This window comes from Euphorbia lathyris, chromosome 2, assembly GCF_963576675.1.
Source record: "Euphorbia lathyris chromosome 2, ddEupLath1.1, whole genome shotgun sequence".
NCBI lineage: Eukaryota > Viridiplantae > Streptophyta > Magnoliopsida > Malpighiales > Euphorbiaceae > Euphorbia > Euphorbia lathyris.
This window is the reverse complement of record NC_088911.1, coordinates 20005399-20022500: the sequence shown is the minus strand read 5'-3', so window position 1 is coordinate 20022500 and position 17102 is coordinate 20005399. Positions and strand designations below refer to the sequence as shown.

At 34.1% G+C, this 17102-nt stretch overlaps 2 protein-coding genes across 2 annotated transcripts; one reads left to right on the top strand and one right to left on the bottom strand.

Moving 5' to 3' along the window:
* The first annotated feature begins 5415 nt into the window (after nucleotides 1-5415).
* Nucleotides 5416-8397, top strand: LOC136217144 (uncharacterized). The gene is made up of 9 exons (XM_066003729.1): nucleotides 5416-5768; nucleotides 5854-5919; nucleotides 6087-6192; nucleotides 6448-6490; nucleotides 6728-6800; nucleotides 7043-7130; nucleotides 7602-7658; nucleotides 7755-7833; nucleotides 7981-8397. The coding sequence occupies exons 1-9, from the start codon at nucleotides 5698-5700 to the stop codon at nucleotides 7992-7994; spliced, it is 597 nt and encodes a 198-aa protein (XP_065859801.1). The 5' UTR covers nucleotides 5416-5697; the 3' UTR covers nucleotides 7995-8397.
* Nucleotides 8398-9027: 630 nt separating this feature from the next.
* On the bottom strand, nucleotides 9028-16859 carry LOC136217143 (uncharacterized). The gene is made up of 14 exons (XM_066003728.1): nucleotides 16097-16859; nucleotides 15850-15936; nucleotides 15169-15278; nucleotides 14923-14973; nucleotides 14513-14684; nucleotides 13979-14296; nucleotides 13691-13894; nucleotides 12372-12857; nucleotides 12045-12254; nucleotides 11528-11716; nucleotides 10913-11076; nucleotides 10646-10798; nucleotides 10495-10573; nucleotides 9028-9833 (listed from the first exon to the last, which is right to left on the bottom strand). The coding sequence occupies exons 1-14, from the start codon at nucleotides 16535-16537 to the stop codon at nucleotides 9402-9404; spliced, it is 3096 nt and encodes a 1031-aa protein (XP_065859800.1). The 5' UTR covers nucleotides 16538-16859; the 3' UTR covers nucleotides 9028-9401.
* Nucleotides 16860-17102: the final 243 nt, after the last annotated feature.

The following is a 17102-nucleotide window of genomic DNA, read 5'->3' as shown; positions in this document are numbered from 1 at the left end:
AGAATCTGTTGTTGTTTGTTATTTTTTGTTATATATCATTTAGCGAATTTTGTTAAAAACACATCCAGACTTCGCATATGTTAATTAAAATCATCAACTAAACCAAACATTCTCTTCGCATGCTTCGCATGTGCTAACTAAAATCATCAGCTTCGCAGGCTTCGCATATGCTAATTAAAATCATCAACTAAACCAAACATTAGTTTCGCAGACTTCGCATATGCTAACTAAAATCATCAACTAAACCAAATATTAGCTTCGCAGGCTTCACATATTAGCTTCGCAAGCTTCGCATATGCTAACCTCTACGAAGTCAGACGGGAGGAAGATATCCGCGCGTAAATATTGAGGATATTATAGGAAAGTCACACAAAAACAGTCTAGATATATAGTAGGTTGAGTAAATAAGTTAAATATATAAATGAACCTACCATTTGAACTAGTTTTATAATTTACCCTACTTTATTTTGAAAAAAGTAACATAATCGATAATGTATTGTTCATTAATGCGTTTACGATTTAATTTTTTATGCACTATAGTTATGGTGGTTGTGGTTCATTTATTAAACAATACTCCAAGCATATCAATGCATTAATGTTCTTAAAGTTAAGATTTAATATATATGCAGTAGTTAAAAACTAATAAATTTAATTAATTTCTATTTCGATTCGGTTTGGTTATTTTATAAAAAAACAAACCAACCAATATTATCGATATATTTCAATATTTACAATCGAAACCAAATCTATTAGACCGAAAACTGAATAAAAAAACAGAAATTCATCAGTTCTATCTGGTTTGGTTATTGAACACCCCTATTAATTTTTTTTGGTAGTTTGGGAAATACACGAAAACAACAGCAGCAAAACAAAGAGAAAAAAAAGACAGCAAGACTAGCAAAGAAAATAGAGGAGGGAAAAGAAAAAGAAGAAAAACAAGGCCAAGAGCCAAACCATTCAAATGGACCCAGATTATATTACAATACTTCTAGGGGAAGATTTCCCTAGTTTATCTTCTTGAAGCAGCTTGTAGATTTCCTGTGGGGCTTGAATTAAGGAGAGGACGTCAATAGGTTTCTCTTGAGCAAGGGAGGCTAGGATGTTGGCACACCTATTACTTTCACGGTAGACATGACAAATGTTGATGGACTGAAAAGGTTCCATTTTCCTTTGAATAGCTCGAATTAAAGACTTGGAGGGATGGTGGATGGGACATATAGAGTTAACGATGTTTACCGCTTCCAGGCTGTCGGATTCAACGATCAGTCGTGTGATATTTTTTGATGTCGCTAATTTCAATCCGGTGTCTATGCCCTAGAGTTCAGCCATTAGTATACTGCCCGAGCCAATGTTATGGCTAAAGCCAAACACCCAGTCTCCTGTATCATTACGAATCATACCACCGGCTGAAATCCTATTGGTTGAATCTTGTATGGAGCCATCAACATTGACTTTATAGCAGTTCGTTGGGGGCCTCTCCCAACTCAGGTGAATTATGTTTTTTTATTTTCCTATCAGCTGTTTATCAAGAGTGTCCCAGCTTTCTTCATTCTCTTTAACTCTGTCCAGGATGAAGCTTTTTTGGGATGTCGGGATGGGATCTCCCGATGTGAAAATTGTAGTATTTCTCCACAACCAAAGGTAGTAGGTTGTGAACGTGAAAATTATCTGCCAATTGTTGATCCCGTAACTACCCTCGCGTCCAAGAAAGCACTAGCGGAACCAATTTGCGGAGGGAGCAGCGAAAAAATCATTCCAGAATCTCATTGGGATAATATCTTCCTAGATGAGTCTGCTAAAATTGTAGTCTATGAGGGCATGGACCAGTGTTTCATCAGCATTCCTACATCGAGATCATGTCCCATACTGAGTTAGATGTCTCCTTTTCCGTTCACAGTTTGTCAGCAGTCTGTCATGGGTGCAGATCCAAGAGAAGGATCTTACTCATTGAGGCACTTTAAGGCGCCAAATTCGTGTGAAGATATTCTCCATACTAAGTCCGTCAGTGTCCTGAAGAATGTGATGGTAAGCTGTTTTACAAGTGAATTTGCTTGATGAGGAAGGGTTCCAGCGAGGCATATCTGTCACATCTGAATTACGATTAAAAAAATATGTATGAGTATTAAAAAAAATAAAAAGGTAAACTCTTTAGAAGCTGAGAAGGCAATATAATTACACAGAAGCTGAGAAGGCAATATTGTTACTTTTCACTATTACACTAGAAGCTGAGAAGCCAATATAATTAGGAAAGTGAAGTCCACAGACGGTGTCAGATGAGCACATCTAAACACCTCATAAAGCAGAAGAATATGCTTGAATCCATAGCTCGAGCTCATTTGATTTTTTTTAACTCCTTCAATTTTCTTTTTTCAGTTCCTTTTCGTTAATTAAGGTCCTGTTTGTTTGAGGGAAAATATTTTTCCAATTTTTCAGTATTTGTTTGGACAGGAAAATAAGTCAAAGAAAAATAAGTGGTAAGTCGATTGAAAATGAAGGAAGAAAAGGGTAAAACATTTTCCCCAAAACATACACGTATAGAGAAAAACGGGAAAAACGTTACAAAATGTAAAAATACGAAAAATATAAAACACGAAAAACATAAACTACGTGAAAACGTTACAAAACACGAGAATATGAAAAAACCCGCAAAACATGAAAAGGTGAACAAACGCAAAAAACGCAAAAACGTAAAAAAAACAAACACTTGAAAAGGCACAAAACATGAACAACGCGAAAAAGTGACAAAACACGAAATATACAAAAAAAACACAAAAACGTGAAACAACGAAAAATCCGAAAAATGCTAAAACACAAAAACATGACAATTTGTGAAAAGCACGATAAACATGAAAAGACGAAAAATGCAAACAAAACACGAAAACGTGAAAAATACAAAAAAAAAACATGAAAAAAATGTGAATAACATGAAAAAGTAACAAAATGCGAAAAAAGAGAAAACTGAAAAACTAAACGCGAAAACATGAAAAAATGAAGAAAAAATACAAAAAAAACACAATAACGTTAATAACACGAGAAAACGTACAATTTATAGTTATAGATTTGAGAGTAATGTTTTTTTGAATTAAAAATTATATATTCTATTCTATCTTATTCCACTAACCAAACAGATGAATAGTTATCATTCCATTCTTTGCTATTTTATTTTTTTTGAATAACAATTCTATTCCATTCAATTCTGCGAACCAAACGGCACCTTACAGCTTATTTGTGTTTTTTGTGCTTAATACATGTGAATTTCTTTTTTGTGTTTTATATATACAATTGAAAATAAAAAAATACAAAAAAAATTTGTATTTAGTGGTTGAAAAATATTTTCCAATATAATAGCAAAACACCGAAAAATATTTTTCAGTGTTATTGCCAAACACAGAAAAGTATTTTTTTCTCTGCATAATATTTTTCTCCAAACAAACATGTTCAAATTTTTTTAATCCCACTGAAGTAACAAAGATTTTGAGTGGGATGTTATTTGTTGGTGTTAGTTGTATCTAGGTAGTACCAAAAATTGTAAACATCACTAATAAACATGCTTTTATTTTTATAAACTTGTGCAAGGTTTAATTTTAATACAAACAATGCAATAATTAAGTCATTATATTTATATTTTAAAGGTGGGAAGAACGAATAGTAAAATTGAGTATACAACATGACCCACTTAGAGACCTCACTAAATTAATTGTCTCTGGATATTGATAACATGGTTTTTAATTCTATCCGAAAAGGAAAGAGCTCACATCCAAATATCCGAAAGACATTAATGACATGTTTAGTTCAGCTGTTAGTTAATAGCTATTGCGGTTATTGTTAGCTGATTGTAGTTGCAGTAAACTGTTAACTATTGATGTTAGTTGTTTGTTATTAGTTATTTAATTACTAGTGTTTGGTAAAATTATATTGAATTGTTGCTGTTCGAATTTAAGATGTGTAAAATGGACATGTTTTAAATTAATCAACGATGAAATTATAAAAGGGAAAATGTAAAAAGAATGTTCATAACGTTTACAACTAGGAATAATTTTACTTTTAATGTTTAAAATGGTGCGATTTTACCCATAACGCTAGCAGTTAAGAGCAATTTTACCTTGTGGTGAAAGCTCTTAGCCTAGTGGTTGAGAGCTTGGGAGGTCATGGGTTCGAATCACATCCGGGTCCGGTGAGGATTTTTCTTTCTTCTTTAATGTAAGCGCATTGTGCGCAAATTTTTGAAAAAAAAAAAGCAATTTTACCTCAACATTGGCAAGTTGGGGCGATTTCATATATTATTAGAAAACATCGATATTTTATTTCTTATTTTACACCAGTTGTATATATTAGTAGTTCTAAAAAAGATATTTCATATTTTTTTGTGATTTAATAATAAAATTTAAAATTAATATTTATAAATTTGGTAAAATATTTAATTTTTTTTTTGTCTAACTCGTACAAAAGACAATATATTTTTTTATTTTCTTAAAAAAAATTCACGTCTAATCATATGTTTGTAATCTGTTACTAACGATGATAAAATGGTGCGCATGTGAAGTGTAACTGACAATATTTATGACCAAAAAGACAGTTTGATAAATTATTTCTCAAATTGACCTAACTTGTCAATGTTAGGGGTAAAATTATTTTTGGCTGCCAATATTAAGGGTATAATTGCACCATTTTAGAAGTTAAAGGTAAAATTGCTCCTAGCTATAAAAGTTAGGGATCTTTTGCACGTTATCCTATTATAAAATAAAAATTGTGTTACACAAATTTATAAAAATAATCTATATAAAAAGATAAAAAAATTTATTGAATGCAACAAAACCTTGTTCTTCCAGTAATTATGTTGTAGAAATATAATAATGTTAAAGAATAAACATATTTTGTGGAAATAAGAAGAATAATTTTGTCACTAACAAATAACTACAAACAGCTATTTGTGAAAAACTCCAAATAGGAGTTTTTCGTGAAACGCTCCAAGACGATACAGTCTCAGAGAAAATGCTAAACGTTTCAGTTATATAAATCTAACCAAACGCTATATTTCGTGCGGTTTGGAATGAAACGCTAAATATTCATCCAAAAAGCTGAAACAAATATCCTCTAAATAAAAAAATAAATATATTACAGTAACTTTTTAATGGGATTTGACTTACGAAAAATATATATAATTTCTATTTTTATTATATTTATATATTTTATAGTTTTTGTTGCGTTTTGTAACCTATTTTCTTAATTTTTTTTTTTTTTTATTATTTATGTTTCTTTAATTTAATTGAATGATATATGAAACTTTTATTGAAAAAGTTCTATCCGAAAGATACTCTTAGATTTGCAACTCTATCCAATACAAAGATTATTTAATTTTGTGGGTTCCAATGGAGCCCAAGACCTATTAAAATTGGGCTGGACTGAATAGACGTTCACGACCGCATTACTTTGATGAGATCTTCTTCCTTTGTTAAGTATACAAACCTTGTTTCTTTCTGTTACTGCACCGTCTGCGCCACCGCACTGTCACCGATTCAGCAAAACCCTTTCGTTCTATCTGTTGTTCTGTTTCAGCATTCAGTTCCTCTCTCCCTTCCCTGCTGAATATAAGGCTAGAAGAAAAACAATTAGGTTATTGTTCCGTTTTCGCTTTCTGTTGATACAGAGACGACGATTCCATCGGGTTTTTGAGGTTTTCAATTTACAGTACTGACGATGGGGAGAGCGAAAAAGGGTCCCAAATTCGCAGCTATGAAGAAGATAGTTACCTCCAAAGCAATTAAAAAGTTAGCTCTTTAATTTCTGTTGGCTGAATTGCCCTGTTTACTCGTGTGCTTTGTGTTTATTTATTTTGTTTTATTCTGCAATTAGATACAAGGAAGATGTGTTGAATCCGAATAAAAAAGATCTCTCCAAGGAAAAGCTCCCCCGCAATGTGTAAGCCTAAGCCTCTTTCTATTTTATGCTATCAATTTCTATTAGAGTTTAATTTTGTTTTTTGAATTTTTTGTTCAGAGTTATGAACACTTAATCTTCTGAGTTACTGTTAACTTTTTGTTTATGAACATGTGTTCTTAATTGTTTTTTGTTGTAATTTGAATTAGACCGCGAGTTTCTTCTGCTCTCTACTTCAAATACAACACAGCTTTAGGACCACCCTACAGGGTTCTGATCGATACCAACTTTATCAATTTCTCAATCCAGAATAAAGTGAGTTGTTTCTTGTTCTGATTTTTTTATTATGCATCATCTGTTTTCTGATTTGATTTGGTTTTGTTCTGAACTGTAACTAGAGGGAAATCTGCAAACATCTTTATATTTTGCAGCTAATTTGTGGATTTTGAATTTTTTATGCTTATTTGCATTTGCTTGGTAGTCATTTCGTTGTTTTCTGTGGTCTGCATTATTCATCTTGTATTTTGGTATTTACATCTCTTCTCCTCCCCTCTCCTTGTGGGCTTGCAGTTGGATATGGAGAAGGCTATGCTGGACTGTTTGTACGCAAAATGTGAGTCTTGAAGTGTTTTTGTTTCTTCTAGTATTTTGAACTTTGAGTTGGTTGTGTCATGTGTGTTCTTTGTTCATTTAAGGTCTTATCTTGCCATGCTCATATTGCAGTAATTGGATTCATGAGAGAATGATGTATTCGGTGTTAAAATAACTATATGCACGATCTAGTGATGAGATAAAGCTTCAGCTTTTCTTTCTTCTCTGATTAAAAATATATCTCCTTTTCTGCTTGAAGGTACACCTTGTATCACTGATTGTGTTATGGCAGAGCTCGAGAAGTTAGGTCAGAAATACCGTGTAGCTCTGAGGTAAACTTCCTCAATTAGTTCATGTTTGTTTAGCTGTATGCCCACGAAGTGGTTAAACTATTTGACCTGTTCATTGCATTTGCGCTCTATCTTTTGTAGTATGCCTATACACTGCTAATTCTTATTATGCTTTATATATCAGTTTCTGGACAAAAATTCGCATTTCCATAACTTGTTCTAAACTGATGAAAGTTTTTGCATTTCCAGTGATTCAATATTGTCTATTCTTTTTCTTCTAACAGAATTGCCAAGGATCCACGTTTTGAGAGACTGCCTTGTATTCACAAAGGGACTTACGCTGATGACTGTATTGTTGATAGGGTTACTCAGGTTTGTTTCTGTGCTAGTATATTCTTATGCATATCTTTTTGTTCATCTCAAACTTTGCTTGATTCACTAGCTATGTTGAGTTCAGTCTCATCCTATAATATTTGAAATATCGATTAAATATGAGAACGTGTACTGACTACTAAGGCTGAAACTAGATAATTCTGTTATGTCAATGTATCTGTTTGATTTTATTTGGAATAGTTGGCTAGATTAATGCTTGTTGAAATTAGGCAGATGGTGAAGGGAAAACATTATGTTAGCATCACTGGATAATTTATTTTCGGAATCTCTCATTTATTCAATCATATGACTCTGGGGATAAGTGACATTTTTATTTATTGGTATCGGCTGTGGATTAACTATCATGCCAAGTTATTTTATTTTTTATGGACTAAACTGAATGTGTAATTGTACACCTAAGCTGGTCTCTCTATGGGTTTAACTCACTTGAATATTCATTTTATTGGACAGCATAAATGTTACATCGTTGCTACGTGTGATAGAGATTTGAAACGAAGGATACGCAAGGTACCTTTGCATACACCCTGCAATTTTTTTTGCAGTATATGTACATCCAAATGAATCTGGTTTGGGTATAATATAAAGTCCTTCGTCCGCTTGCAGGTTCCTGGTGTACCAATTATGTACATCACGCAACACAAATATTCAATCGAGCGGCTTCCCGAGGCAACAATTGGTGGAGGTAAGCTTTATGTTAATGTGGAACTTACAGAAGGCAAATCTCAACTGGCCAGATATTCCATGGAATTTAATGTTTGCTGATTTTCCGCAAAGTTGTTGACACACTTGTGTTTGTTTTTATTCTGACTCAATTGTGTTTTTGATGCAGCTCCAAGATTTTAGACTTGTTGCAAGAATGTGATGTCTTGGCGATCCAGGTTCTTTCTTTAAGAATCAAAATCAAAAAGATGCTACAGAGTTCTTCCTCCTCGACTTCATCCGTTACCTTCAAGTTACTAATTATTAAGAGCAGCTTCAGTTTTTGATATGTTGTGGTCCGTTATGGGTTGTTCAAGCTTTCCATAAACATGGCAAATGAAAGTCTGTACTAGCTCCATGATTATTACTGGGGTTTTTTTTTTTTACTTGATTTTGTCCTTCCAAGTCATCGCCTTTCTCAGGAATATTAGCTGCTGATTATTATTGTTGTAATTTAACTTCCTGTGACAGCCATATGGTTTACCTCATAGTGGAATCTAAACTGTAGATCTTTCAATTTGCATCCTAGAATGTTTATTTTTGATAATTGCTATCGTAATTGAGGTTGTAAATGAGTGGAGCTGTTCGATTTGATAAAAGTTCGATTGTGTTTAGTTCGATTTAGAAACTTGCCGAGTTTTAGCATGGCGAAACTCGACTCGAAAGCTTACGAGTAGTCTCGTTTATAGGTTTATGAACAAATTCATGGGCAAGTTCGATTGTTTAGTTATTTTATTAATAATAATAATTCTATAAAGAGGGAAATGTAAAACATCATAGTTTTATGTAACTTGAACTATGTAGTTTGTGTTAAAGAAATTTTAAATTAACATATTTAATGAACACAATTTATGAGTTGTTCGCAAGCAATGTTCATGAACTGAATTAACAAGTTGTTCGTAAGCAAAACTTGTTAACAAGTTTTTGGACAATTTATGAACAGAATGTTGAGCAGGGATCAAAGTTTGATTCGATTACAGCCTTAATCATAATGTTATAATATTTTATCAATCTACTTAATTATTTTAATTTTTAATTTTCATATAATATTTTACACCCAAAACCGATCTCATGTTTATACGTTGAAGAATCAAATATAGTATTCTTATAAATACATTAATTTGTCTAAATGTGAACAACTAAATGTAAGTAATTGCTAAACACTAGAGGGTCAATATCACAATAAACGCAGAACGCCAAATAATATCTAAACCCATTTGAAATCCTTACAGTATCAAAGAGTAAATATCAACAGAAGCTTTCCAATGTCCATCTCAATTTCAAATTTAAGAAAAAATTACAGAGAAAGAGCATGATAATGGTTCTATCAATCATTATCATACACAGAACCCACATTAAAAAACTAGTATACATTTTAGTCATTCTACACCATTAGTATGGATGCAATTAGCTACATACAGAACTCACATGATAAAAAAAATTAAAAAATACAATTTTTTGTCAAAAAAATTAACTCCTGAAGAGGGAAAAATTAACAAATGAATCATCAAACCAACCCCATCTTCAAGGCTTCCAAAAATGAATCTGATTCTATACTGTGCTGTTGGAATCTTTTACATCTTCAGGTGGGGGCTTCAAATACTTCCCTATGGCTTTCTGATGATGCCTATGCCTCATCCGGTCGAGTTTTTCCCTACTTTGCTGCTTCTTCTTCTCTTTCTCTCGGTTCCGACGATTCCTCTCCTTATCATATACACCCTGCCACACAACCTCTCCAGTTGATGGCCATAACCATCTTCTCCTTGGGGGGTCGGAATCTGCCTCCTCCGCTAGCTCTTCGTCGATGCTTTTTAGGGTGGTGAATGAGAACCATTTTATCCACATTTTGCCTCTCCTGCTTTTCATTTTGTGCATCTCTTGCATCAACCCGCTCTCAGGGTTCACATAGACCATGTGCCGTGCACTGTGGTATGCCCACACGTTTATAAGCAGCTCGAGAACCCGCGAGTAACAGTGCTTATCCTGCAAAAACCATGGTGCAAAGCGTTCTATATCTATGCTTATTTCCAAAAGTAGTCATCTTGATGAACAATAGAAAATTAAAGCGAAATATAATATATAATATAAAGTATTGAATATTATAGTTATCTTTTATCAATTTGATGTTTTATTTTATACTTTCCTCCATTTCACTTTATACGTCATTCTAGCAAGTTAGTTTTTTTCCTAAATATACGTCATTCTAGTTTTACAAGAATTTAAGCATTAAATGTTGTCTTGGTCCATGTTTTTTTTAACATTCCAAAGCTTATAAATTTCTTAATTTGACTCTATATTAATTGCATTTCTTAATTTGTATGAAACACTCTACTTATATAATGGATCGGAGGGAGTATAAATTTAATTTCTAATTAACACTTAAAATGAAAACATAAAATCTCCACTAGGAAGGGGAGAGATTTTTCCCGATTCGTATACAGACAGGGATGGGGATGGGGATGAGGGAACCACCATTCCGCGTCCCCATTTGGCCTGTTTACAACCGTAGTTGAAACTATTTTCTAATTCCTTAAGATGCGAACTGACATCAGGTTAACACCCAATAAGAAACTTTAGTTCTAGTCATCATTTTCCAAATTCTGGCAAAACATGAAAAATTATCACATTAGAGCGATGAAGTTACCTTTGACAAACTCAGATAACAGTGCCCACTCCGATGGTGCTCGTCGTACATTTTCGCATCCAATGCATCTACAAACATTCTGCAGCCAGCCAGTTGGAGCTTAATAATACTTCAAAATGCTTCTAGAAAGGTCATCAGCAATTTAGCATACCTTGAGAACATCACAAACTCTAGAAACGACCTGGTTGGCAAAGCCCAACTCAGCATAACAGACCATGTATCCCCGTCATCAGGCATAGGCGGTAAGGCATCCAAATCTTGCTGAATACCGTACATCCTCTGAAATGCCTCCGTAAATGCCCATCTTCAATCAGATGTAATAATGACATAAGCACAAAATCTAAATAATGAAAGAGAGAAGACAATATTACAAAAATCTGCAGATTTACATAAGTATGCAACTTATACAAGCTCTTACTTGCAGTTGCCAGCATTAAGAGCATCACAGAACGACCAAAAATCTTGTTGTCGCTGGTTTCTCGGATCCATGTCCATGCGAACCCAAAAGTAGAGAGTGTCCCCATGTCTTCGTGTTTCAATAGCATCTATTAATGCCTTTTCAGCAGTCCGAGATAAAGAGGCCTGCTTACACCTCGCAATACAAATGAAAGTGTAAAAAACAAGTTAGAAACACGCAAACCCAACCTCCATTTCACTGTATTAGGTCCAATAATACCCACATGAGTGAAATGAGATTACAAATTCAAGAGTAATTTATAACAATTTGATTGTTCAACAAAAAGAACGAAAGACTTTGCAACTAGGATCCCAAGTATAAATTCTGCCGTAGTATATTCGTATTGCATAACATAAAAAGCTTTATGGTATGAGGACTGCTAACATGGACCAGGGGCTGCGCACATTTTGTAGCACAACCTGATATTATTTTTGAGGACACAGACTAGATACATACTCTTCAATATAGATAACACTTATCTAAAACTTGAACAGGGATAAATAGAGAACGTGAATGGATAAATGAAAAAAAAAAAACACAGGATAGACATAAAACAAGGTGGAATTAGCAATATACCTTCCTTGCTGTTGCTCTCCACGATTGAAATCCTATCCAAGCATTCTTGTGAATGCGGTCAACTCGATTTGCAATTGCAAAAAATGCTCCATAATCGCCAAGAGTTTCCCGATAGTATGGATTGTTAAGAAGTGGTAGACGTGAGGGTGCATCAACATCATCCGTCCTGGGTCTTCTCCCTTTTGTGGACTGCAATTATAATCAACATGTCAGCATCAGCTAGATTAAGCTATATGCTCTCTCTCAGATAAGGATACACGTTCTACTAGGAGCTCAATTAGAACAGATAGAGCATCTTAGTTAGAATAGTACAAGAATATGAGTTCCTTAATAGTTAAATGAGAGAGAGGGAATAAGATGATCGGAAAATATTTACCCAAAAAAATCATCTTTCAGATACTATCTTGTCAATCAAGTACCAAACAAAAGCTAAATGAGCTGTCCAGCATTTATCTCACAGAAAATTGAAGAAATCAGAGAAATTATTGAAAACAACGAAGCAAGGATGTAAGCTTACCAATCCTATTCCTCGATAAAGTGAAGTGCGGTGAAGAAAAGACCAGGTTGCTTCCCCAAAGTATGGTTCATATATGCACAATGGCTGGCCTGTCCTCTCAAGCTCCCCTTCATCCCTTTCATGTAAATCATTTTTTGATCGATCGGCCCTTTTTGCATTTCTATATACGTCCTCCCATGTACCATGTGGTTGTTCGCTTCGATCTTTTATCTGCACAATATTCAAAGCATATCAACTTTCTCAAAGTAAAAAAAAAAAAAAAAAAAAAAAAAAGATATGTTCAGTCCAATATTTACTGAAGGTGTATCAGAGAGCACAACCGGTTACCTCTTCTTCCTCTCTTTTCTTTTTTAAAAGTAGGATCTGGTTGTTTTTCTCTTCTTCCCAAATCTCGTATAAGAATGATTCCTCATAAGAGGCTAAAGAACCAGAACTCTCTCTTATAGTATGATTCCACTGCTCCTCGACCTTCATTAAAAATCCAGAACTTCTCGAATTACTGTCTTCATTTGAGGAATTTAAAAATGCTTCAAACAGATGCCAACGCCATTCTTCTTTCAATTTGGAAGGAATCTCCACAACAGCCTTAGGCAGTGCAACTTCTGAAGGGAACTTGATAACGCTTTCAATTAGGGAAGCATAACCTTCAACTGTTTCTGCAACCATTAGATTTTTCGCAGCACCTTTTCCTATTGAAGCAATATTGCGAGCTAAAGGTGATAATTTCCCTTTCGAAATCACTTGCAGTATAATATGTGTCAGAACATTGGTGTTGTCCTTGGGGAAAAGATATCCGTTCACCCTGTCATCAACCTAATTGTTATTGCTAATATAGTTAGTTGATTTCTTAACACAAGAAAAATAAAAAATAGAACAAAATAAATGAGTATGTAATTTGATACTTATAATTCCTTTATCTTTGGTTAAAAAGAAAATTATAATGTTCTCTAGACCATCACATTTTAACTAAGCCCTGTGGAGACTATCCCTATACCAAGCTTTATAGAAATGGTAGACTAGAGGTGGAAATTATGTACAGTAACAACACGACATGAAACCGATGTGAATTAAGTGGGTCAGTGTTTTGTTAAACAGATAACAAGTCCTTTTGGGTTGACACCTAATTTTGGGTCGAGTTAGGGTTGACCTGCTAACTCGAATATGACAAGAATATTTGAAACTATTATTATATCTTCTCATGTTTTTACATGTCATCTTAATTAATAAAGGTAAGAAAGTAACAATTTATCACCAATTATATGTAATTTGTGAACACATTACATGCACCCAACATATATTAGCAGATTAAGGGTTTATTAAATAGATTTTAGGTCAAACTTTTGTATGGTCAGAGTTAAATTGTTAATCCAAAATGGCAGAAACATTTAGAAGTATTATCATATCCTCCTATATTTTTTAATGTCAGAATTAGAATTGGTAGTGAAATTATGTGACCCACAAAATCAACAATAACCCGATTGGGTTGACTTAGGACACGACATTTTTTGTGATGGGTTGACTCATTTGACACTAACCCAATAATGGACACGACAGTAACCCGCACTAACCCGACACTTGCTACCTCCAGTAGACATACCATATCCACTAAAATATCCAAGGAAGGTAAAATAGCAATAGAAGCATACATATTTCCTGATCATGGGGAGATCTGGAGCTATGATGAGTTTTCCTATGCACATTGCTTTCATCAAAATTTCCGGAAAGGACTGCTCTTCATGGAAGGACCCGTATACAACAATATCAGCTGCATTTAGAACACTGCCTGCATCCCCATCAATAACAATGTGCCTTACAGAACCTATTGGATAATGTAGCTTAACAGCAATTGCCTGAGGAGAAAAAAGAACGAAAGAAATCAAGTTTCTGTTACCGGGAAAAGGAAACAAGATCATTAACTATTAAAGAAACCGTACCTCAAGTGCCACACTGTAGTTCCAAGTGGAATTATCAGTTAAAACAGCGATATTGACCCGAGAATTTGAATTATCATCAAATGGGATGTCTGAAAAAAGTGGTAATAAAGCCTGCAAAATGAGTGCATGTTCCAGCCACAAACCCCTGTAAAGAAACTGACTTCCTACAATTGCAATAACAATATCATCAGGCCCATAACCCATCTTTACACGCATATTATCTTTGTTGACTGGCACCATAGCATCTGCTTCCCATGCTTCAGCAGGAGAACCCGGAATAACATAATAGTTTCCAGCATCAAATGTAGAGTACATCATCTGTATTTTACAAACCAAACCTTGGACATAAATACAAGATTCACTAACAATGCTAAGTTAAGTACAGTTCTACAATTAATTCAAAAAAAATGTGGGCTTATGAGAAAAGCACTTAATCAGCAAGCTATAACTTCAAAAAAATTAAATTAAAATTAATACCAAGGAAGTCTAGCCAACAGAATCTATGTAATGATACAGTATATGATGAATAATTACCGGCAGGACTTCGTTTGGGAAGACGACTACAGTAGCACGGTTGAAAACTTTTTTCCAGTCATTCAAAACTTCAATTTGCCCATTTGAAATATACTGCCTTGAACGAAAAGCAAGTTCTTTGTCATGGATGGTCCATATCAGAGGTATGGACTTGAAAGGTTCCTGCATAAAACTGTAACATGTGAAACCAAGTTAACTGACATGGACAAGTGACATATGATATAGCAACTAGACTATGATGTTTCCAGAGCCCATATGACAAACTTGAAGATTTTATAGAAATACGAATCTAAATCTTCATGTAACAAAACCTCAACAGAATGTGATACAAGAACAAAAGGAGCATTAAAGCACAGCATTTTAGTCAAAGAAAAATGTGAACAAAGAAAACAATACAAGAAATATCTTACCATGAAAATATATCCTTGGCTTCAAGAGAGTTCACAAGTATTCCATCGAAGCTGCATATGTAAAGCATCAAAATTAGATTTGAAGAAAGTTCTGTATATCCAATAACTTAAGTTACACAACAATGACATCACATGTAATGATGTACATATTGTAAATTGACCAACTGCTTTAGAATTTTTAGTTAGATAAATATGCTAGTCCCAACATTGATAATATATTACAAATATGTGATTGTGAAGTCATACATTAGCCAATCAACACCAATCTCCATCTTGTGGTTGTTCTCCAAGATAGTAATAGGGACTCCCATGCTCTTCCAAATGTCATGTGCAGGACCGTTCTTGATTGAGAAAACCTGCCAAAGAAGTTAAAATTGTGTTTGATGTTAATATAAATTAGAGAGTATGACCCAATATTATCATTTCTTGATATCTGTAAGAAACAAAAGCAGATGTCGTTTCCGAATAAAAATAAAGCTACGATATTCATATGATGAATACGCCTATCCCCTATGGTATTTGAAAAGTTCAGAGGTAGCGATGATGCAGATTGTTCAAACTAATTAGATATGTTAAGCAACTTAAGAATGGAAGCTTGCTCTAGTGCTGAAACAGAACTTCAATGTGCATATATCAAGTGCTAAGTTCATCGAGTGCTTCATCATACAAATCAAACTTCCATTGACCATATATCAATTTGATTTCAGTAACTCACAGGGCAACTTTATCTTTCTATCTCTGCTGATTGTATGTTGACTCATTAGGGATCATGAAGTCCTAAAAGCACTAGGAGGACATTTGAGAAGGGACTGATCTATGGCGTTAGAAAGAAAAGAATACATAATTTCACTCAGTCAAAATCTGTTTTTCCTCTTCATTCAACGACTAATATAACTGTTCGAGATAGCAATAGATCATTAAGAGAACCTGAATTGAGTAACCAATCTCCTGCAATGCGGTTGCAACAGTCACCATTAGCAGCTGTTGTGGCTCAGCTAACAGATCCGCAAAGACCTACAAAATTAAAATATAATATAAACCAAAACAAACGGAAGGAAAAAGAAGCAGCCATGATTAAAACAATGGCAGAAGAAAATTAAGCAAATATGAGCTGAAAAAAAAACGAAGTCCAAAATCCAATAATGGCAACAGCAGCGGTTTACTAAGTACTGACCAATGCGAGCTGTGGTTTTCTGTATCCGAAACGCTGTAATGTTCTATTAAAACTGAATGATAGATTGAAACCTTCTCTGGCTTCCTTTTGAAATTTCTCCAAAATCCTTGAGGGCTCGAATTTAATGTCTTCTCCAAAATCCAAAGTACTCAACTCCTTCAAATACAGAAAATCCCCAGATACTACCCCCAGCCTCTTCAACGAAACCTCTGATTTCTCAATCATAGAACCAGGCAAAAACATCTGAAATATAACGACAAAGAAAAGAAAAACAGCCACCGCACAAATCCATTGAAGATAATCTAGCTTCTTAAAAAGCACGAAACGGGAAAATCTGGATCTGTTTCTTTGCAGAAACGGATGCCTATCGCTTCTACCAGCTGATGAAGAACGAAGAAGATTCTCCCTCTTCAATGGAAACGCAGAATCCAGAGACCCCATTTCTTAGAGTCCCATTAATTAGCTCCAAAATTTATTCGAATTACATGCAGTGTCAAGTATATTTCACTCTCAGTGAGGTCTGGTGTAGAGTGAAGAAGAGAAAGTAGAGAGCAATGGAAGATACTTGTGAGTAGAGTAATGGTGATAGATAGATATAGAGAGAGAAAGGGGAAGAAGTTAATATGGATTTAGGCTTAGCCGTCGCTTCTCTGTCAAAAAAATTACTTATGTTTGACGATTTTCTTTGCAAAGCCAAATTTTTTCTTCGCTCGGAAAATTTTAAGACGCTGATTTCTTTCTTTCGCCCCCCTGTGAATTCGGGATACTGTTCAAGCAATTGTCCAAACGTCTTTTTGTTTCCTATTTTTCATTTTAGAAGAAAATAGGAAAAAAAAACATTATGAGGTCGTTGATCTTTATTTTTTAGTTTACAAAGTTTTTAATTTTTTATTTGAATATATTAAGTTTCGGATTATTTATTTTTGGTCTCATTATGCCATTGATGACCAAATTAAGCAATTTTGAACATAAATTTCGGTTAACAGATTGTCATTCATTGCATTTG